Raw genomic sequence first — 22,925 nt, 5'->3', positions numbered from 1 at the left:
TGCAGTGCAACCAGAGCTGGTGCCTGTCTGTCAGCCAGATTCCCAGATGTGAGGGGACATCACCATCTGATCTGAAGGAAGATCTTTATCCCTGTCCTGGAAGTACCCTGCCTGAGGTAAAGGAGTGATCCAGTCCTGGATGAGGAGCGGACTGTGTGGGCAAGAGTGGTTGACCCTAGAACTTATGATCTATTCACCAGAGACTCCTGAGAGCATGACCAGTGTTTCTTTAGGTTGGGGTCTGTCGCCCTCGCCGAAGCGGATGATATGTGGCACCTGCCAAAGTGTGCCCAATCAGTTTGCCCTAACCAAACATGCCTGCTGTTGAGCCTCTGGCTCTCGCTGAAGTGTACCCAAATAAATCCCTTTTATCGCATCCTGCACATGCCCAAAGTGTGCCTTAGCAGACTGTAACTTAAGCTGCTACCACAAGGCACTTACAGACTGTGTGCCATAGTGAACTATGAAATTGCGATCCTGAGTCCAGCAGCCCAAGGCGGCGACTAAACATTTTGCCTGATTGCACTGTCACTGCTCCTAAGACTATAAGGCATCTAGTATCAGCTTATCTGACCGCCACCCAGACCTGAGACTCAAAGCAGACTGATTCACTGCCTGCATCAGGAGATCTGCCCAGCGGCATTGCCAACTCACCATCTAGCACAAGTGAAAAAATCCTGACAAAATCTGTGTGCTCCGCCTGCACATGCATGCAGCCCCCTCTTGACTTTGCTGCATGGCTCTGCATCTGCTCAAGGTATCTGGGTAGAGGGCCGGCATCCTCAAAGCTGGTGCGTCTTTCCTGAGTGGAGAGAGAACAAAGACTGACGCTTACTGCGGACTAGCTGAGGCTTACCAAGATAACTTTTAATTGATGAGAAACCTTAGACTGGGAGACTGGCCACACAGCTAAATCAAATCAAGTAAATCTTTATTTGTATACGATTAATTAAAAACTTACCAAGAAGCATCGATCATAGAATTTCAAAAAACAAACTGACTGTGATACGAAGTGACCGAATATGATCGGTGTAATACTTGAAAAATATTTCCCAGGTGTAATACTTAAAATATATTTCCCGGGTGATACCGTTACCCTCTTGAGCCACACATTCAGGGTGACTAAGTTAAAATACAAGCGTGCAGCTACTATTTAATCTTTGTGGGAACTATAGTAGTGGCCAAACCTGTGAGTATATCAGCCCTCTCCCCCCCACCCAGGAAACAAGGTAAAGTACAAATGGCAAGAAAGTATAAAAGGACCACTTGCTTGGGGTAACTATGGGAACAGTGATAAATTAACTGAGTGTGAACCCGTTGCTAGCACTCAAGTGTAGCTTTAAAACTTAATTCGCTTTTTCAAAGAGTGCAAGCTTAACTGAAGCCTGGTGGTTACGTTGCTGCTGAGAGCTCATTGTACATTCATATTTTCAAATTTATGCATGCATGCAGTTCGGTGGGCACACAAATCCACTGTATATACATTCACCTCGCTGTTTAGATCAGTTACTCGGCTGAAAACTTTATCTTGGATGAGACTAGCTGCAGATAAAAAACATGTTTACCCTCTGAGACTCACATACTCTGGGTGGGGGGATGAACAGGGTCACCTCTTCCCTCAGCCACTGTTTCTCAGCACGCTTCTGTTAGTGCTCTGGGCCCCAGCCAAAGTCCACCGCACAAAGAAGTGGGCCCCGTAGTTTCTGTGATGGTCCGAGGCAGTTAATTCACTGCAGGCATCAAGCCACTGAGATCGGTCCTCCAGAACTGCAGTGTCCTGAGCTCCCCTGTATATATTTCAAAGTGGCGCCCGCCGTGTACCCAGGAAGGCTGTGGCAGCTTGTGTTATAATTAGTGCCTGGGAGGTACTCACAATATCGTGCCGGCCCTCCGCCACATACTGGGGTGTAAATCTACATCCACTACGTTGCCTCGGACCCGCCGCAGTTGCGCGTGCCTCTGGACTTGCAGTTTCATTTGGCTGTGGGCCGTCTTGATTTGCGTCTGTCATAAGGACAGCAGCAGTATCACCGGTCGCTCATGACATCGGCTGATGTATGGTCACCTTACTCCATTTGCCAGGGCTCAGCCAGCGAGACCGCAGCAGCCACCCACAGGGCCTTTGGGTGGCTGGGTAATTCACGGGGCCTCGCCGCTCCTGCTCGCTGTTAAGCAGAATTTGCTCTGGCTCGCAGTCCCAGTCGATGCCTCAGATTTATTCGCTTCGTTCTGGTGCTGCTGGGCTGGGACACTGGGAGCCTTGGCAAGCTGCGAGCCCACCTCAACCTCTGCTAGGTCCCGAGTGGGCTTTCTGCGGTGGCGCCTCCCTCCCCCAGCCGCTTGAATCTGGGAGGGCTGTATGCCCCATGAGGCTCCGTCTCACCTCAATGTCAGAAGGGGGGCAGATTCACCTGGCAGACCTCTTCCTCCAGATCTCAGCCGAGCTCGGTGTTGGGCCACCACAACCATGTGCTGCAAGGCCTGGGTGTCTGCTTTCAGCCTCTACGTAAACCGCTCTGCGGGCTCTGTTCCTCACTAGGCCCAAGCCAGGCCTTTGGTACTGGTACACATTCTCCAACAGTGGGGCTCAATCTTGCCCCGGCCACCCCTGGGCAGGTGTGCAGAGGGTACCCACACAATTTCATGAGGAATATGCGGGCTGGGTTCAGGATTATTAAGGATTTTGTCACAGGCCGTCTGGGAGCTCCGGGCCTTTCTTCCTATCGACCTTGTTGCTTGGCCACGTCCCTCATGGGTCTGTTAGCTTCAAATACCACACCAATATTCTTGACTTTGTGGAGGCACGAGATTATACCTATAACAAAAGGAACACGCAAGGAACACAAATATTTAACCTGACTTTGCTGAACCACGTAAAAACCTCTATTAATACATTCCAGTAATTGGGTAGCTATTCCAGCATATAATTCCCCTAAATAAAGTTAGTCTTATTTGGACAGTAGCTTGAGGGATCAATACTTTTGCCCAGTGGCATTGCTTACCCGAGTTCTTTTGGTTGGTAGTGGTTTCTATTCATGGCCATGGTGTGGGTGTGACTTAGTCCTGTGGGAGAGAGGGAAATCGACTCTGCAGTTCACATCCAAGACGTCCTCTAGCTCCCCACTGTGTTTTCTACCCTTCTGCTTTATATACAGGCTGTAATTTTATACAAACTCCATACGTCACACCATTGTTCTCCGATTGGGTTTTCTAACTTAAGGAGGAATCAATATTCTGTGAATGACTGAGGATTGGACAGAGAACCGTATTGCCTCCATGACTGTCCCTTTTAAATCATTGTCCTTGAGTTCATGTTTGGCGGTTCTATCACCCGCTGCTACCCTACGCATTTGACTGGTTTGCAGGGCTTTTACAAGGGTTCTTCAAATTTGAGGTAAGGGGTCCTATTTCAGTATTCTGTCGGGAAGTGAGGGAACTGCTTGTAAGCCTGCACCTGCAGAAAACCTGAACTGCAGCAATTCTGAACTCCTCAGGCCACTCCTGGTAGTGAAGTGCTGCAGGGGTGATCTGGTTTCATACGTTTGAGCTTGCAGCATGCTGCATTGGACTGGCCTTATTATGTGCGTAATGGGAATAGAAGAGGAAGCTCCTGCAGGCGTTTAGGTCCGGGACACGCACTATTGTATTGTGGCATGGCCCCTCCAATATAAGCATAATTTGCTCTGTTTTGGTACATTTATGCTTTAAGGAACTGTCATGTCTCCAATCAAAAATGTACTTCTGATAGATGAATCATTCTGCTGGTTATAAAACTTATGAATTGTCAAGTTGTCTGGAAAGCTTTCCCTGAGTAATATCTCAACCATACCACCTTGTGACTTTAGCTACTGGACATGACCATTACCAGAGTATATTGAGCACCACCCAGTGCATGGGCATCAGTTCCTGTTTTTCCACAACTCATTGATTAAGGTCCAGAATCGTTTCTCTGTGTCTTATGTAGCAAATTCCTTAGTATTTTGACAGGTACTAGATCAAATGTCTCCGCCAACACTTTAAGGTTAAAAGTATTGCAGTAGATGCTCCAAAATGCCAATTTAGGATCCACATGGCACTGCATGTAATGTCCGATCGGAGCACAATGATGCGGTCTTCAATCCTTGTACCTTCATACACCCCAAGGCCATTAGGGAGTGGGAGGCCAAGTTGTTTCTGGCAAGGCCCTCAGTTAGACGCCCAAGTGATCCCCTTTGGCCACAGAAAAGTCACTTGTGAGGGATCTCCGGAAAGATCTTCATGTAAAGTAAAAAATCAACAAAAAAAATCGCCGTAGGATTGAGAAATCCTGTTCTTCCTTGAGGAAATGGTCGAGTTCACAGGACCGTTCAGGGTATTGTCTCTGTTACAGATGCTGGACTCTTCATAGTCCGATAAGATCCTGACGCTGAAAACGATGAGATCAGAGTTTTTGAGTCCATCGACTAACCTTTCTTAGGAGGTGGCCAAGAGAGATCAGGAGCAGATATCCACAGATCCAGCATAGCCTCGACCTAGAAGGGAGTACATTCCTGTGGGCTTAGTGGCTGCTGCTGAGATCCACAAGCCTCCCAAAAAAGCTCCTCCTTGCGCTTCACAGCCTATAAAGATGTTGAAATATGTTATGGCTCCTTCCCCCATTTTGTCAGAACTTCATTGGGTGCCATACAAACACTTAACAGAGTAGGCTGTATCACTGATTTCGGAGCTGCCCATGTTAGAGGAAATCATGTGTGTAGTGAGAGAAGCTTAAGGGGAACTTTAACAGTGCTCCCTTTGCAGAGCTTTGACTCCAGTGTCCTCGCAATGCCTAAACACTATGGTGTGCAGAGGATGATGATTGAGATACTGCTAACCTGTTTCCCCCTACTATCATATGGATGCTGGCTTATAGCTCGACTAACAAAATGTGAGTACCCTGGACCCTTCACCAGAAGAGACATCCCTTAACCCTCCGGCTGTGCTTCCCTGGAAGTTTCTTCATTCACGACTGTAGTACGAAAAGGAGCTGAAGCCTTGGAATTGACATTGTACTCTGTGAAGACGAAGTCTAATATCTTCACTGAGATCTTGCAACCCTCCTTAGTGGCAGAGCCCTTGGTCCTATTCTATGAGGCCTTCTTAGACCCTGTCATAGCTGCATTGGAGAAACCCTTTTCATGTCCAGCAATCTTCCATAAGCAGACAACCAGACGCCATTGTGCTGCCTTGGATGACTCCTTTCTTTGTCCTCTCACTTGTTAGACTAGCTGATTCTTTAAACGTCCCCAAAGAATCAAAACCGGAGTGCTTTCCACAAAAGGGCTCCAAATGGACCAAATAGTCTTTACTTCTGGCAGCCTTGCCCTCTCAATTGCTAATGCCACCTGCCTCCAAGGGTGGATAATGTTGCCAATTCTCACAAGGAATTAATATTAGGGGGTCACCTTGCCAATTCACACAGATTGGATGCATCCAAACAGATCTTGAAAAGCAGCCTTGCCTCTATGAATACTATTGCTTGTTGCATGGGCATGCTGTATTGGCTTGCTTGTATGCTTACCACTGTGTTCTCTGGAACTGTCCAAGCCACACTTCTAGACAGTGTCCCTTGATGGCATGCGGCTGTTCTGAAATAAATCTGACTCCTTCATCCTAAAGCACTTCAACTGCAGTAAAGCAGTGGCTCACTCTGGGCCTAGTCACTAGATAATGACAATTCCATCAGCAAAGTAGAAAGCTTTGTGGCTATGCCGGGGAATTTCACCCCTTGAAGAGACAACTTCTCAACCTGTTTAAACACCCCTGCCTCTGCATCGCCCTATTTGGGGCAGGCATTGGATGTAGGGGATTAAACGAGCAGCAACAGATAGACTCTGACATCCTCTGTTGGCTTTGCTGCATCGAAAGCACCCTGACTGCCCCTACTAACCTCTTCATCGATCATCTTCTGGTGGAGAAAGGAGTCTCCTTTGTTTCATAAGTTCGAGGATGAGAAGGATGGATCATTGAGTAGTCCTTTTAATCCGCAGAAGCTCCACCATGCCTTTCATGTCCCCCCTCCTGGACCATCCTTTGGACTAGAATAGGCCCTCTGAAGCTCTTCTCTATTTTGGATGCAAATTCATTACCTTGCTCAACAATGTGGCTTGTCTGGTAGTGCATCTTAAAGGCTTGTACTCCCTCTACTACTCTGTCTCCAGGTAGGACGAAGGTCTGAGACTCATCAAGGATTTCTGCCTTCTGAACGGGTTTGTTCATCAGGACAAGTTAAAGATGCTGTTCCTGAGCCAGGTCTTACTCACCATGAATGCATGAAATTGGTTGATCTACTTGGATCTACAGAGAGCCTATTTGCACCTTCCAGTTCTTTGCACCCACAGATGTTACCTTAGGTTCACTATGGGATGCCAGCACTACCAGTTCACTGTTCTATCTTTCAGATTGACAACTGCTCCATGCGTCTTTATAAAAGCTGGTGGTGGTTGTGGCTTCACTGTGAATTTCAAGAGTATGTATCTGCTTGCTTGGACGACTGGATAGTTAAAGTGGAGTCCCCTGTGATGGTCAGGGAACGCCTTCAGTGGATGATGCCTCTCCTCTGTGGCTTGGTTTCTACCCACAATGCCCCACATTCTCACCACTCATGCAGAGTCTGACTTTCATATGGAGGTTCTGGATGCAGCCTGCATGAAGGCTTTTCCTATTCAGAGGTTTGTGGATATTCTGGAGATAATTACAATGTTTCTGAATCTGATCTTGGTCTAGCAATTCTTTCCTCTGGTCTGCCTCTTGACCTCGTGCATCCTGTTGATGCCACACACCTTTTTGTGGATGTGGATCATTTCTTGGTGCCTCAGTTCACAGTGGCTCCAGCATCAGGGGTGTCTCTTGGCTCGGGTTGAGATTTTACTCTGTTTATCTGGATCTGCACTTGTGTATGAACACATCCAAGTTTCCGTTGGGTCGGCCCTGTAGCCTTACACAGGCTTAGACCCCAATGTTGTGTTGGTCAAATGTGAGAGAAGATGGTGAAGGGCCTTTGGTCTTAGTTGGATCAGCACCTGCAGATAAATGTGCAAGGTGTTTGGTCCACCTTGCCATGAAGGCATATCTCCATGAATTTTCAGGAAGCAACATTCATATTCGGTTAGACTAGTTCACCACCATCCATTAAAACAAAAGACGGGGTAGTGTGGGGTTGTGCACACTGTGCTCTGATGCAGTTCGCCTGTAGCAGTGGGTTTAGTGACCCATAATTGTGCCATGAGCAGCTTGTCTGGTAGGTATCCTCAGTGTGAGAGTAAATGCTGTCGGCTGGCTCTCACTGGAGGAACACAAATCGGAATTACACCTCGAAGTAACAGAGGTGGTCACCTCCATATTACGGTTTCCATTGATGGGACTTTACTACATGGTCTATATCAGGCAGGGTCTTTTTTTTGCCATACACTTTACACTGGAATGGTTTCCTACAGGATATCTTCAGGTACTACTGGTCTCAGGACCTGTTTTACTGGTTTCCTCTGATTTTGTTTCTGTCAAAAGTATTTTTAAAAGTGAGAGGATAGAGCGCGGCTGAGCTTCATTTCCCAGGCTAGTTGCGGAGGATCTGTTAGGCCAATCTATTGGCACTCATCACTCAGCTGCCTCTTCCTCTCCTGTGCAGAGTGGTTAGGTCCTCCACCCCAATCCCCAAATACTATGACTGCACACATGTAGATTTAGTGGTTACCGCTAGAATCCTTTTGCCTTCCTGATGAAGTTGCAGACGTCTGCTTGGCACCCAGGAAGCCCACTATCTAATCCATCTACGCAGGTCGCTGGAACAAACATCTTCCGTTGTGTGAATCAGAAGACCTGGACATCATTCCATCTTACAATAATGCATTGTCTCTTGCAAACCAGGTTCCTAATGTTTATGCTCACATTTCCAGCAGTGGCATATTTTGGAAACAGCTTTTCTTTCGTTTATTCAGGTTGTTATTCCTCAGTGAAATTTGAAGCTTAAATTGTCTTTCATCCCCATTTGAACTTGTGTGCATTTGCCTGGTTCGGCTTCTTTCCTTTAGTAGAGTATTAGTGGTTGGAATAACTTTTTCTTGTCTGGTCAGAGAGCTTCATTCCCTCTTACTTTGTCCACCTTTCACAGTTTTTCTGCATGGATGAATTGGTACTTAGCATCTGTCTGTCTCATCAAATGTGGTATCTTCATTTCATACAGTCCAGTCTGTTATCCTTCCATCTTTCTTCACCTCTCATCTGAAGTGGGAGAAGTAATAGCTGCTTGGGCTGGAATCCAAATGTGCAGTCTCTACTAAAGTGACCACAAGTGGCAGTCCACAGTGTGTTAATAAAATAGCAAGGCCGTGACCAAGCGCACCATTTCACATTGTGCCGTTTTCTGTATTAATATCTGCTATGCCTGCACCAAGAAAGATCCTTTGGAGGACATGAATGCCTATTCTACTTGGGCGATGGCTGCTTTCAGTGCTCTCTGCAGGGATGTCCTGGTTGCTGACATCTGCCAGGTGGCTACATGGTCATCCTTTCTTACTTTTAGCAGGCATTGCTCCCTTACATCCAATGCCTGCAGTGATGGGTACTTCGACTGAGCTGTGTTGCATGACTTCCTTCATTAACTACTCAGTCCCACCTTCCATGCAGGTATTGCTTTCAAACTCTTTTTTTATGGAGAATAATCTGCTGGAAGTTTTACCTATCAGAAGTACAGTTAATTTACTCCATACCCCTTGCATGATGCACCGTCCAGGTTGTTGTTCATGTCTGTTGTATAGCTGTTACAACAACAAAATAATGTAAAAAAGTAAAAGTACTTACTTTTGATAACAGAACATCTATTAGACATGTATTTTAATCTTCCACCATAAGTTCTTCGCTGTTTTCCCTCCTCACCCGTGCGTTGGTGATGTGACTAAGATCCTAGAGTATATTTCAAATGAACAAGAGCAACCCAAATGTCGGTGTGAACCTGGCAATGTCTACACAGACAAGAACAGTGGTTCACAATCTGCGGCGTGCTGGCAAGCGGTCTCAGTAGACCGTCCCTGTCTCTGATACACCATAACACTGTGTGGTTAGGCAACTCTGTGCCTAGTCGCATGGGACTTATGGGCGTGGTTGTTTGCATACCAACATACCTACCATTTTCACCACTTGCTTCACTTTGTTTGATGTGGTTGTTGCATACATGGAGGCCACTCTGCACAGGTATTGTTTCTAACATTGACTACATAATGCAGATGTTGTGACTTAAAATGTAAATGAATGTATATTGTTTATTGGAATCCTACTATCCGAATTGTTATGATACTATACCACTATTTTTGCTGAAATTTGTGCTGCCTGTATTCAAGAATGTTTTAATAGAATGAATTACAGTAGTTTTTGCTGTGTATATTCTACAATTGTCTATCGAATGGGTTCCATGCGAACCATTGTTCGTGTTTGTGTAAAATCCTAAAGTATGAAAGCGAATTATTTATTTGTCGTTGTGACGGGTCCCTACGGGCTCTCTCCTCCATTTTTGCCCTCCCCATCAGGGTGAAAAAAAAAACTTGACTCTGCAGCAGTCTCACCATTTACTACCTTTGGGGTAACTTCAGTTAGATTCGTTATAGTTCTTCCACAATCTAATCATGTCAGAACTGAAGCATTTTTAATATTGTATCCATCAAAGCCGTAGTTGTTGATTTTTTTCCCTTATGTAATTAACAATCATTGACAAAGCCAATAGCCTTGGTGTAGGTGTAATGTTACGTGTTTTATATATCTGGATGCAAGGACAGAAGCAGCAAAATACCAGTCGGAGGGCACACTATGCTAAGCACAGATTTTTCGTTTTCGTGTTTTTAAGCCAATCCATTAATTAGATTGGCCACGGCCCTTTGAGAGACCTCATCCCCAGTTTTTTTTATCCCACTTAAAGCCCTGCCCATAGTAGAATGCTAGAGTAGTAAACCTCAGCGAGATTATAAGTATGCTACTCTCTGAGCACCACCTAGCGGCTTAAATCAGAAGACGTGGTCTCTTTAAATCTCTGCTTGCATACTACTCTATGCATTTTATACTACTCTCACCGCAACAAAAATCACATTATTTATGCTTGTGCTATTATTTACAACTTTTAAGTACTGTGCATATCAAAGATTTTACCTAATAACAGAATACGCCATCCGACTTCCCATTAATCATATGTGTTTTTTATTGACGCCTGTTGTCGACATCTTTTTATTTTATTGAAGCCCGTTATCGACGTCTATTTCAGTTTCCAAGGTAAACTTGACACAGCTTCTGGGAAGAGGATATGAGTATACATTATTATATTTTGATTACCTGTACTAGGATGTAAAATAAATGTATTATCGACAACAGCGAAGAGGATACTGTCAAATGTTTGCAAGATACAGGTCTAGAGAGATTTAGACATCAATATAAGAATGGTGACAGCTTGGCCTCTGAATTACTGTATTTATGGATATTCACTCGGTTCGTGTTCTGCTGGCGCCGCTCTCATCTGAGGCATTTACTGGGCAATTCCAAGCTGAGCAAGTGGGACCCTTTCTTCCCCTTCATAAACGCCCCGCCCCTCCCCCCAACCTCCCAGCCTTGTGAGTGAATTAGCAGCGAGCATTGGCATCACAAATTTTCAATTTTGTTTATGCCTCCTTTATCGCATACATACCTCCATTTTTGTATTGACGATTTTCATTTTATTAACCCAACTGAATTTCTGAAATTAAAAACCGAAAGCAAGAACGCTGCCTTCTCTGCGTAGTCGGAGTTACTGCCAAGTGCTCAGTAAACGAGGAAGAAAGGCCTGCCGCTAGATCACCACCTCTGTGACCAGGGAGACAGTACCTGACGCTGCACTAAAAGTGGACTCTTGCGTGGCTTCCGTCCATCCAGTTATTTATGCATGCAGTTGTATGTAGCCGAACATGGCCCGGCTGAGTCACAGCGCCATTCAAAGATGGGTTAATGGTTTGCATAGCAGTAAAAACATAGCGCAAGAAAAGTAAACCGTTGACGTTACAAATGGAATACATTCGTGTAGTGTAAGGTAGAATAAAATATATGCCTGTGTACAACTATATACAAAGAAGGTATCAAATTGCTAACTATTCATAAAACCCAAAGACAGAAAGGCATTGCCTTACACGTACATGAGTAAATCTGACTAAAATTGGGGCAAGATCACTTATGTACATGGCAACTGGAATTATGTGGCAAGGGAGGACCAAATTACGCGGCAGGGAACTGCAAATTATGTGGCACATTTTGTGATGTTGTTGATAAATTATTTTGTCATTTTTACACCTTAACACTGTTTCACTTTGAGTGCTAGTTTAACACTCAGTATGCAACCGGAAGGAACTGTCAACCTTTGCGAAATTCCTTTCACTACACAGCAACCAGCGTCGCTTAATTTTTATCAACTCTTGATCCGTTTGAGCTAGAGACACTTTTTGTTCAAATCTGCAAATTTTGCAGCAGATGATGTATGATGTGCCAAATCTACAATTATACTAAAAAGAAGCATCAGCCGCAGAATCACATAATTCCAGTGGCCCTGATTATGTAGAGTACATCGATAAAACAAAGGTTTGTGCTATTTCTAATGGAAGTGCAGTTGAGGAATCAAATTCCTTGTTAATAGTATGAATTAGGGGGATAGAAGTGAATGTGAGAGTGGGAAGAAGGTGGCAAAGGAATCTAGAGTAGAGTGGACTAGTACTTGAGGCCCAGGGGACAGTTGTAACCTGTTAAAAGCAGCTGGAGGAACAAAGGGAGCGCGTTAGAGCACAGAAAAGTTGAGATTGTCAGGAGAGGCATAGGTGCCAGCTTTGACGGTCACCCGTGAGCACAATATTGAAAGATCTTTTAGTTTCGATTGGTTCATTAAACTTGTGACCCTGTGACACAGTAGGTTTTCCTTCTTAGCTTCACTGGTTTGCTCTAGGCTTCGTAGTTACTTTATTTCTTCCCGTGTGTGCACACCCTTCCAAGTTCCTCCTTCCTGTTGGCCTGCTTTCCCTCACCTATGTTTCATCCCCTCCATATCTGACATAGAAACTAGTTCAGCAGCTCCATTGTACATGACTGCACACCATTCATGTTGTCTGGGTTCACACAAATGGGACACTCGCATCGTTCCTGAAGTGCAAATCTATGGTCTCCTTGCACTTCTCTTTCATTGGGTCTGAATCTCAAGGATCCGATCAATTGTCTTCTCTTCCTAAGACCCACCGCTTTTTGCTCCTGACTGAGAGGTTGACCACTGTTTTTAGCATAGGCAGTTTACAATTCATCCCTGCCTCACACGTAGAGCAAGGCCCACACAGCTGCCTCGACTGTGGCCTGGATTACAAGTTTAGTGGGTTGTTGTTGGTGCACCTGGATTTACCGGGTGCAGGAAGGACCAAGCTTATTTTCTCGGCTGTAAAACCTGGCCCAGAAAATGGCCTTGGCAAAGAGCTGCAATACAACCCCACACAATTTCATGAGCCTCGTGGGACCATCTTCCAAGGCACAGTGCACTTGCCCCTGTCAAGCAATATACTCTACTTCCCTCTCCCACCAGGACAAACCTCTGCCTCCAATTAGATTTACCACTTGCTAAGAGCAGGGGGGTAAATGTGAGTAAAAATCCCCATGGAAATGGGAATGCCATTTATGGGCCATAAATATAATGTGTGCAGTTAGAATAACTGGACATCTCAGATCCCACCCTTGAAGACATGCATATAAAAGGTTTGAATGTGCATGTACTTTCCTTCAACTTGACATTGACAATCGTTGATCATTATTCAGAAAGGGAAAATGACGATGTACTTTATTCAGGAGTTTCTATTATTTTGCCATAAACGAGGAGGAAAGCTCGACTCCTTTTACAGTTCTGTATTTTAAAAAACTACTATAACCATACCAATTTCGACCCGAGCAATACACAAGCCACACATGCATTTAATTATATTGTATCTGCTAACACTTTTGTTTAAAGCAAGGTGACCAACATGTAATAAAGACAATATTTACTGGTAAAAATTAAGGTGCTAAAAGACCCTTCTGAAAACTAAGGCATACATAGATTTTGCAATTGTTTTAAAGTGATAACTTGGCTATAAGGAGAGAAGGAAGACCTGCATGATCCTTGCCAAATCATGAGTCGCCTCTAATGACTGAAATGCACAGCTCCTTCTGAGAAGTTTGCCAACTTCCTCCTTTTACGTTGCTTCCCCGAAAAATGTCTGTTAACTTTGTAACAGGAGATGTCAGGTCTGCCAGAAGGAAAATGATTGCATTCTTTGTGTCCCAAATACTGACTGACTGACTCCAAGGTCCTAACTAATCACCTTCATTGAATAAACCAATATTAGCTTATTTGTCTTGCTTATGGTTACTATAAGAGAGTGCTATGGCGAAGACAGTTGAGGAAGAGGTTCCTCCAAGAGTGTCGCTCAATAGGTCCCTTCGATTGCTGCTTTTAGCAATTAATTTGTCTGTTTGGGGGTAGAGGCGGATTTCTGCCATGCATTAAAAGAAGTGAGAACTTGTGTGTGCCCTGAGCTGATGACACAAGATGGTACTCAGGGGTGGGCAGATGTGTGTGAAATCCACCAGCCGGGCCAAATGGACAATTCTCTGAGAAAGCTGCACTTGGTTGGGAGCAGTCAGGTGGACAACACAGACAACTATGACCTACATGTGTGGGGGAATAGGGCCTGTTTTTAAAGGAGGTAGGGACCTGGTTTTAAAGTGGGATGGGCTAGAAACACTTGGATCACTCTATGGATGAATCCGGAGCAAGTGGGAAGGAATGGTTACACATAGCCGAAATAAAAAAGCCACTCAGTTGCTGAAGAGTGGACAGTGGGATGTACCACACCCTGACATTCTCATTAAAAGCTGGAGAAAGAAGAGTAGCAGAGAAGCCATACAAAGGAAGATCTGGGGTGAGTGCTACTTTGCCTTCCACAGATGAGCCCGAACAAGAAGAGCCAACCCAGTAGATTAAGTAGGGAGGAGACTGACCGTTAACTGGTATAGACTGCCTATATTAAGAAGTTAGCCTTTTCGAAAGAACTAGGATTTGAAGAAATATTCTTAAAACCGACTCAGACATGTGATTGACTGTGCTTGGGTATTTTCTCTAAGGAACTAAAATGATATGTTCTTTTACTGCCATGCTCTAAAATTAAAGAAATACCCAGTTGAAGCCCAGAGATCCATTGAGAATTCAGTTCTTTACTGCTAGCATTACAGCTACTACGCAGTAATGACCAAGACTGACTGATTTCAAAGTGCTCCACTGCTCATTGGATTCTCTTCAGCATGGTAGAGGTCCTTGCTATTGACAAAATAGCTGAGGCAGAGTGAGAGACTTATTTAAGGATGTACCAGTTTCAGGAAACTCTACGACAAAGATGTCTTTGCGTCATGTCTTCATCTTCCCATAATTTCCTTGCATTGACCTATTCCTACACGTTATGGGGAAAAAAGGAATCACAACACGAGTAAAGGAATGATTTTCACTCAGTAGTTTTCTAATGCTTATCTAGTTTTGTCTCCACTACCAAACTAAAGGTCTACTGGTTGACAGTTGGATATGAATGAAGGATGGGGAAAGGAAGACATCTCTTTTGTATATAGTGAACAGCCATTTTGGAGCAACACTTAATCATTTAATGTCTTGTTAAAATTGCTGCATGATTATGATTTTAACTTGATTATGATATTAGCTAGATTGTTGTGTTTTCCTCTTATGTTTTCAATGGCTGCTTGTACAGAAGTTCCTTTGTAGTAGGCTCAATCTTGTCTTCGACATTTTAAAAGGTTTTATGTTGCTATTTAAAGCCAAGCCCTAATGGTGTCGATTATATGCTAAACTTGTGTGCAAATAAACCCTAAAATTGAAAATCTTTCTTACAATTCTTTTTTTTTTTTTAAACACACAGGGTCCACTTCCTAATACTTGTTGTCATTTTTGGCTAATGGTATGGCAACAAAAAAGTAAAGCAGTTGTGATGCTAAACAGAGTTATTGAGAAAGACACGGTGAGTAATACTGGCAGTTGAGAGGAATTCTACACTGGCTAATCTTCAGTTTTGCAAACCCATGTTTATGTTTAATAGCTACATGTATTCTGTTACCCACATATGTGCATTCCCCAGGACATTTTTATATTGATTTAAATTATTACATTGGGAAACTGTATGTATGTGTGTGTGTGTGTGTGTGTGTGTGTATATATATATATATATATATATATATATATATATATATATATATTACCTACTAGCAGTCGCCAGTAGGTAGTTATAGTTAGGACCTATTTTCCATAGGAAATCCGCAATATTCTATTTGGCATAACGTTGGCGCCGATTGACGAATCTTCGCGAAATTTTCCAAACTTTTGGCCAGCTCCGGTCCGCTCCTATCCTGAAAACTTCACGGTGATTCGTCAAGCGGGGGCCGAGAAAAAAGGGGGGTCCCAAAAAGCGTTTTCCCCATGCATTTTCCCATAGGACCTGTTGACGCAGCTACAGCCCGAACTGCTGAACGGAAATACACCAAATTTGACAAAGAGGTAGTCCTCAGTTCAGACTCGTGCCTTTTGCTTAAATGGTGTAAATCCGTTCAGTAGTTCCTGAGACAATTAGAGTTAAAAAGAAGGATATATCTGGGCGAGCCTAACCACACATCTCATCGTGAGATCTGATTGGCTGACAGTACTTCACCCAAGAAGTGTTGGCAGCCATCTTGGGACCAATATACATGATAGCACCTCATTAAAAAGCATTGCAGTTAATAGAAGGTTTTAAGACTTTAGTTACATTATAAATTATTTGTTGATGGTACCATACTCATTTTAGGAATTGTGGTGTGTTCTAAGGTGATTTTACCATGTGAAAAAGCCTTCTGCTGTGATATCATGAATCATGTTTGAGAGAACTATTTTCTCATGCTTTTCCTACAGAGGTTTGGAAGGTGATCTATAAGCTAAACTGAGAGCATATTTTCTGTAAATTCACATTATCTTTCTCAGTCATGTGAGAATGAAGTCTGACATTCTCAGTAAAACATGTACGCCCAACAAGGGCAGAGACTGTCAGTTGATTCCTTTGTGTTCTACTGCAGCTTCCCAGAGTGTTCTAAAGAACAACTAGACAGTCCTACTTATGACAAACGTATTGCACACCTGAAGCCATCTTGATTGGAATAAAGTGGTAACTCTTAAAACATTTAATTTAAAAAGGAACAAAATGAGGGGGTTTATTTTGCCATAGAAATTATGATTAGTGCTGCAGAAAGAAAAATTAGGGCACATTTTGACTTCTCAAATCCTCTTCTATTTCATAAAAAAATTCTGACATGCACTTTGAATACCAGCTGCAGACTTCCCTGGTGAGCAGTAGCTTTGCTACGGTGATCTAATGAGTAACTAGAGTGCTAACATTCAGAATTTATGGCAAATGTGTGACACATCTGAATGCCTTCTTGATGGAACCAAAATAAAAAACAAAGTATTTCCTACTGAGGAGACTGCAGTAAATGAGGAAATTAGGAAACTTCATAACAAATAAATCTCCCAAGATGGCCACCAGAGAAAGAGCCCAAATGTAGCCTAAATATCACCCAGATGTAGCCCAAGTATAGCCCAATGACAGAATGTCCCAGAGTGTTCTAACGAACAACTAGAGCGCTAACAGTCTTACTTATGACAAAAGGATGGCACACCTGAAGCCATCTTGATTGGAATAAACTGGTAACACTTAAAACATTTAATTTAAAAAGGAACACAATGAGGGGGTTCATTTTGCCATAGAAATTATGATTAGTGCTGAAGAAAGAAAAATTACAGCACATTTTGAGTGACTTATCAAATCCTCTTCTATTTCATTAAAAAATTCTGATATGCAGACTGAAACATGCACTTTTAATACCAGCAGCAGACTTCCATGGTGAGCAGTAGCTTTACTACAGTGATCTAATGAGCAACTAGAGTGCTAACATTCAGAATTTATGGCAAATGTGTGACATATCTGAATACCTTCTTGATGGAATCAAAGTAAAAAACTGAAAGCATTTCCTACTGAGGAGACTGCAGTAAATGAGGAAAGTAGAAAACTTCATAACAAATAAATCTCCCAAGATGGCCACCAGAGACAAAAGAGCCCAAATGCAGCAAAAATATCACCCAGATGTAGCCCAATGACAGAAGTGTGCAAAACACTTATTTTTTGTGTATTTGCAGTTTTATATAGTGCAGACATGTCCGGTATTGGAGTGCTTTACATGAGCGTTGGTTACATCACACAAGATCAAATTCATTTTGGTTGTAGACATGGGGAGATTAAGTGATTTGACCAGAATCACAGAATGTTGAGCTGAAGCAGAAACTCCAACCTGGTTCCCCAGTTGCAAAGTCTGCAGCTCTGGAAGTAACACCACATCTCTCCCCTAGGTGCAACATTTAATCAAGTAGTCAACTGGATAAAAAAATATAAAGATTACAAATAATTTAAAAGTGCTTTGTCGCTATTTGAAAACTCAGAAAATATGTCCTCATTTTAGTTTTTTAGAGCACTAACCATAATTTTGATGCAAATAAGTAATTTCTAAAGGAAATGCTCTAGGTATTACAGTTTTGATTACATCAAGATGACGTCAGGCGTTCCACACTTTTGTAATAAATATAGAGTGTTAGCAATCTTGTTGTTCATTGGGATACTGTTGAGCGGCAGAGGCCAGGGGCACAGACTCTGAAAATTGAAGGCAGGTAGGAGAGTGCAGAGGCAACAATTTGACCACACTGGGCAGGCAGGAAGGGCAGTGGCAGCACAACAGACTATGGAGGGCAGTGGAAAAGCGGGGCAGGGGCAACAAACCAACAATACAGGACTGGCAAGAGAGGCTGTGGCAATATAATAGACCATTGTGGGCAGAAGGAAGAGGCAGTGGTATGACAACCATACATGCCAACAGACCCGTTTCAGCCAGGAAACGTGCAATGTTTTTAAGCTCAAATGGGCTTTATTTGATCTGTCTCCTGTCTACAATTTCCTCTTTTTCAATGTAACTCAAAGGGGAAAATCAATACCCCAGTTTTTTTTCAAAATCTCCCTCTTATCAAGTTCAAAATGTTCGCAAGTATGGTACATTGGATCATGATAGGCAGGAGGAATTGGGGTAGGGACATGGACTCTGATAACAGAGAACAGGAGGGACATGTGGAGGTGCACCAAACTGACCCTACAGGGCAGGCATCGGGGTTTGCAGCAGCACAATACACCACACAGGGCATGCGGGACGGGAGTGCAGCACAACAATCCATAGAAAGCAATAGGGAGGGGACAGGACCATGCACATGGACAACAGAGAACAGAGGGGAAAGAGGCAATGATAGCTAGCTGACCCTAATGGACAGACCGGAGAGAAAGCTGCAGCATAACAGACCATAAAGTGAAGGCAGGACGGATCAGGGGCATTACAATGGAACAGACAAGCCAGGAGGGAGGGAATAGGGGTCTGCACATGGAAACAGAGGGCTGGGGGCAAGAGGGCAGGGCAGGCGCAGCAAGATGACCATGGAGGTCAGGCAGGATGGGCACTAGAAACAAGACACACCATGGAGAGCAACAATGAGACTATGATGGCATACACACAGACCATGGAGGGAAGGTGGGAGGGTGTCAGGGGCAGCTAGCTGACCACACAGGGAAGGTGGGAGGGGCCATGGCAGCACCGAAGACCATGCATGGCAAGCGGGAGGGTTAGTGGCAGCACAATGGCTATGATGGGCAAGAAGGAGGGTGCAGGGGCATGCACAAAGGACCATGGAGGATAGAAGGGGAGGGTCAGGACCTGGGCACAGACAAGAGAGTTCAGGGGAAGGGGCCTCACAACAGACCGCGCGGGGCAGGCGTGAGGAGCAGTTGCAGCACAACAGACCAGTGATGGCAGAAGGGTGTGGCAGTAAAATGGACCATGGACACAGGAGGAAGGGGATAGGGGCATGGCATGTGGACAGGCAGGGTGGAGGTGGCAGGGACAGGTTACAGTCATCTGACAATGCTAGGCAGGTGGGAGGGGAGTGGCAGCTCAACAGAACACTCAGAGTAGATAGGAGTGGCTGGTCCATGGAACATGGTGGGCAAAATGGATGGAGCAGGGGCATGCACAAAGACATCGGAGGGCAGGGGGAAGGAGAATAGGGGCAGCAAGCTAAGCAGGAGGTCCATGATGGGCCATAGAATTGGGCAATGGAGGGCAGGAGGAGTGGACTGGTACATCATGCTAAATGGAGGGCAGTGGCAGCACATCAGATCATGCATGGCAGGAGGGAGGAGGCTAGTCCATGGATTCAGACAACAGAGGATAGGGAGGAGGTGGATGGGGCAGCAAGCTAACTGTTCAGAGAAGGTGGGTATTAGGAACTTTATTGTTTTTAAAATGTGTGTCTGTGCGAACTACTTAAAATATGAACAAGTATGCAGCATAATCTCACTTTTATTCAGGAAGAGGGTGTTTTGACTGTGACTCCGGGCTCACTTGGCAGAAACACCCCCTGACCCTCCACCCCCCATCGCAAAATGTAATGCCCGTGAAAAGGGTAGGTGGACGCAGTGTTATACAGAACATAGTCCTGAGAGCACTATTGAAAATGAAAACTAGATATAGTATTTGGTATAAACTATGCACCAAAAAGTGTGACATAAGATGAACCGGGGCGTGAAATATAATATGCAATACCTTGTGCGCAATGACAGATTCATTGGAGAGCGCGAGATGGCACAGGCACTAGCGCGTGCTATGCGATATGCGCCTTGGAGTGTAATATGCACAGGGCAGTGTTGTGTAACCTAACTAGTCTCTAAAGTTGTAATATAAAATATGTGCTGGGGAGTGTAACGTTGCATATGCACTGTGACAAAAATATGGATCCCAGATTGTAATATGTATGGCATAGCACTGTGCGTTATAACATAGGCACCGAGGAAGGCACGTTAGATGGGGCAATATAACCCGTGCGAAGGCAAGTGTGGCATGACATATTCACGGGGTGGTGTTACAGTGCACATGGGCTAGAGAGTGTTATATCATACGCACTTGCTGGTGGAATACAACACAGAGGTGTGTGGCACTCGGCGGGCACTGGTGGGTGTAACACAGCATTGGGCTCAGCCAGGAGCACGCTGTGACTCTCAAGTGAGGTTCGTCTCCTTTCCAGAGAGTAAAATAAAAAGTATTACACATCCGGCGGTGGATGTGTGTTTTATTAACCGTGCGGGGGGGTTTCTTGCATAGTTTGGTCGAATTTTTGTCGAATCCCCTTTGAATGGCTTGGTGTGCGTGTGTATTAAATGTGCCCGTCAATAGCTACCCATGTTTGTATAAATAAACGACAAGGGTGTCTACTTGGAGAGTACCCACCGGCGGGGGCGCCGGAATTAGTCACGGTAGGGCGTCAGACACGTCAGAGCTTCACTAGCGGTGTAAATACATTCCACGTGGATTCATTGTATGCATAGTCGTCTTTTAGTGAATATCACGCAAATCGTCTTGGTGATAGGTACATACGGTTTGTCCAGCATGTCCTAGGTGTTTCTATAAATATATATATTTTTAAAAGGATAAAAAACAAAGGCCAGCCCCGGGGATGGGGTCCCCGGGGCCATAAGTGGCCTGAGGAGGGGGGCAAAAAAATGAGGGTGCAGGCCCTGGGGGATGGGGTCCCCCGGGCCAATAAATTAGAAAAAGAAGGGGGGCCACACAGCCCTCCTTCTTAAAAAAAAAAAAAAAAAAAAGACCGGCATCGCGCCGGAGGCCACGCCCCCTCCTTGCAGCACTCTGCAAACGCGCCCCCTGGCCAGTTGTAAGTTGGGTAATTAATTCCCCTTCAATACTGAGGGTCCCTGAGGGCCAACTAGCCCAACAGGTATCTCCAGTATGCGCCAGGGAGCTGCGTTGCTGACAGGTGTTCTGAGGCCATGCCCCTTTTTACACCTCTATGCAACGCAGCTCTGTGGCGCTTACTGGAGGTACCTAGTGGGCTAGTTTGACCCTAGGGACCCCCTAGGATTCAAGGGGACTTAATCTGTCAACTTAGAACGGCCACAGGGCGCGTTTACACAGTGGTGAAGAGAGGGGATGGGGCCTGAGGTAACGTGTGCAAACACGCACTATGGCGCGTTTTTTTTTTTTTTTTTTTTTTGAAAAAACCTTTATTGAGCATAAAAAGTTAGTACACAGCTGTATGCCTACAACCTGAAAGATCAGGCCGGCTGCAACCACATGCGGTGGGGCATCAATGAACATATTTTGAAAAGCAATCACTGGTTTACACAGCATGTCGCCTACAACCCAAACGGGCCGGCCGCGAAGCATAGGAGCTAGTACTGTGTCGGCATGTAGTAGGAAATAATCAGAGCTGCATGAAGTGATCCAGCATGAGGAGCCTGAGGTTTCATTCAACTTTAATAACGGAACAAGAAAACAAAAAAAACCAAGTGCTACATAAACAGCGCTCTTCCAGCGAGGATCCAGCGTACCTAGCATGAGGCAGCCGTGGCAATGTGGTGCCTGGTTGTGCGGGCCTCAACAGCACTCTATGGCATGTGGGACCCACCCAAGGTGTCGACGCCATGCGCCACGAGGCACCGTCAAATAATCTGGGCGGGCATAGCAAGGCCCTAGTAGAGAATCATGACATGACGCTGTCGCCGACAGCGTCGCGCATGCCATGTCGTAGTGGGGAGGGAGGGGGGGGGGAAGGGGGGGACAATCAGCTCGCGGCACCCACCACCCGCATATCCCATGGGTGTAAGGTGATTCCACGGGACGTGTGTAGCCCAACCGAGGGCAGCGAGAGCGCTGGCGTCGCATATATAGAGAACTAAGGGAGCGCGGGAGGGGGGGCCAAATCAGTGTCAGCTGGCAGTGAATTGGGCGCTGGAGCCGGCGAGGTGAACCGGCTTTCCACTGTAACAGCCCCACTCGTACCCGCAGTGGGCTCGTCTGGGAGCTGCATTTTCAGGAGATACGCAGTGAGGGGACCCCACAGGTCCTTGGGCCGAGATTTGTGAGGCAGAAGGTCCGAATAGTTGTGCAGTTGTTCCTGCCAAGTTGTCATAGTATCCAGCCACGTCTTGAATTTAGGCGCTCGCCCTCGCCCCCACCTGCAGGCGACATGGCGTTTTGCCAACAGGAGGCCCATCGCGAAGAATTTCCGGTGCGCCTTGATATCGGGGTTGGATTGGCCCAGCAGGGCAATCTTAGGACAGGGGGCAATGTTTACCCCAATCATCTCGGCAAGGGCTGCAAACACTTCCACCCAGTAGGCAGCAACGGCCCGACAGGACCACGCTAAGTGCATGAAGTCCGCGCCTGGCCTCTTGCAGCGGAGGCAGCAATCGTTGTCCCGGAGGCCGAAACGGTGTAGTTTAGCGGGTGTAAAGTAGAGGCGATGCAGGAATTTAAAATGAACCAGGCGAAGGCGGGCATTTCCCGTCACCGCGCTGGTATGGGAGCAGCTCTCCTCCCACTGAGCGTCCGACAGTGGCTCCCCCAGATCGCAATCCCAGTCACTACGCGATCGGAGAGGTGGGGGGGAGGGGGCGGCCTGTGCGTGAGCATATAACATAGAGACCACATGCGTCGGTGTTCCCTTCTGCAGCAGTGCATGTAGGGGCGCCATGGTGTCAGGCTCGCTCGGAAAATCGGGGGTAATCGCCTTGATATTTTGCCGGAGCCGAATGTAGAGAAAAGTATCCATAACGGAAGGAGTGGTATCCTTGAAGAAATGTGTGGCTATGCGGAAACTCCCCTGGTGGTACAGATCCCCCCAGGTGTGAACAGCGAGCCTTGCCAGCAGTCTACGGCCAATTTCCTCTCGGGCCACACTCACCCTCGGATCGTGGGCTAAG

At 45.4% G+C, this 22,925-nt stretch overlaps 1 protein-coding gene across 2 annotated transcripts in view; it reads left to right on the top strand.

Moving 5' to 3' along the window:
* The window catches only part of PTPN2 (protein tyrosine phosphatase non-receptor type 2), a 520,264-nt gene that overhangs the window by 271,794 nt on the left and 225,545 nt on the right, over window positions 1-22,925 (top strand). For both annotated transcript variants that reach the window (XM_085605857.1, XM_085605856.1), the window contains exon 4: window positions 14,955-15,053. In XM_085605857.1, coding sequence (XP_085461983.1) covers window positions 14,955-15,053 — 99 coding nt within the window. The remainder of the gene's footprint in view (window positions 1-14,954; window positions 15,054-22,925) is intronic.

The sequence above is a fragment of the Triturus cristatus genome, chromosome 5_1 (genome assembly GCF_964204655.1).
Source record: "Triturus cristatus chromosome 5_1, aTriCri1.1, whole genome shotgun sequence".
NCBI classification, from domain to species: domain Eukaryota; kingdom Metazoa; phylum Chordata; class Amphibia; order Caudata; family Salamandridae; genus Triturus; species Triturus cristatus.
Note: the sequence above shows the minus strand (reverse complement) of the source record. Positions and strands in the feature narration are given on the sequence as shown.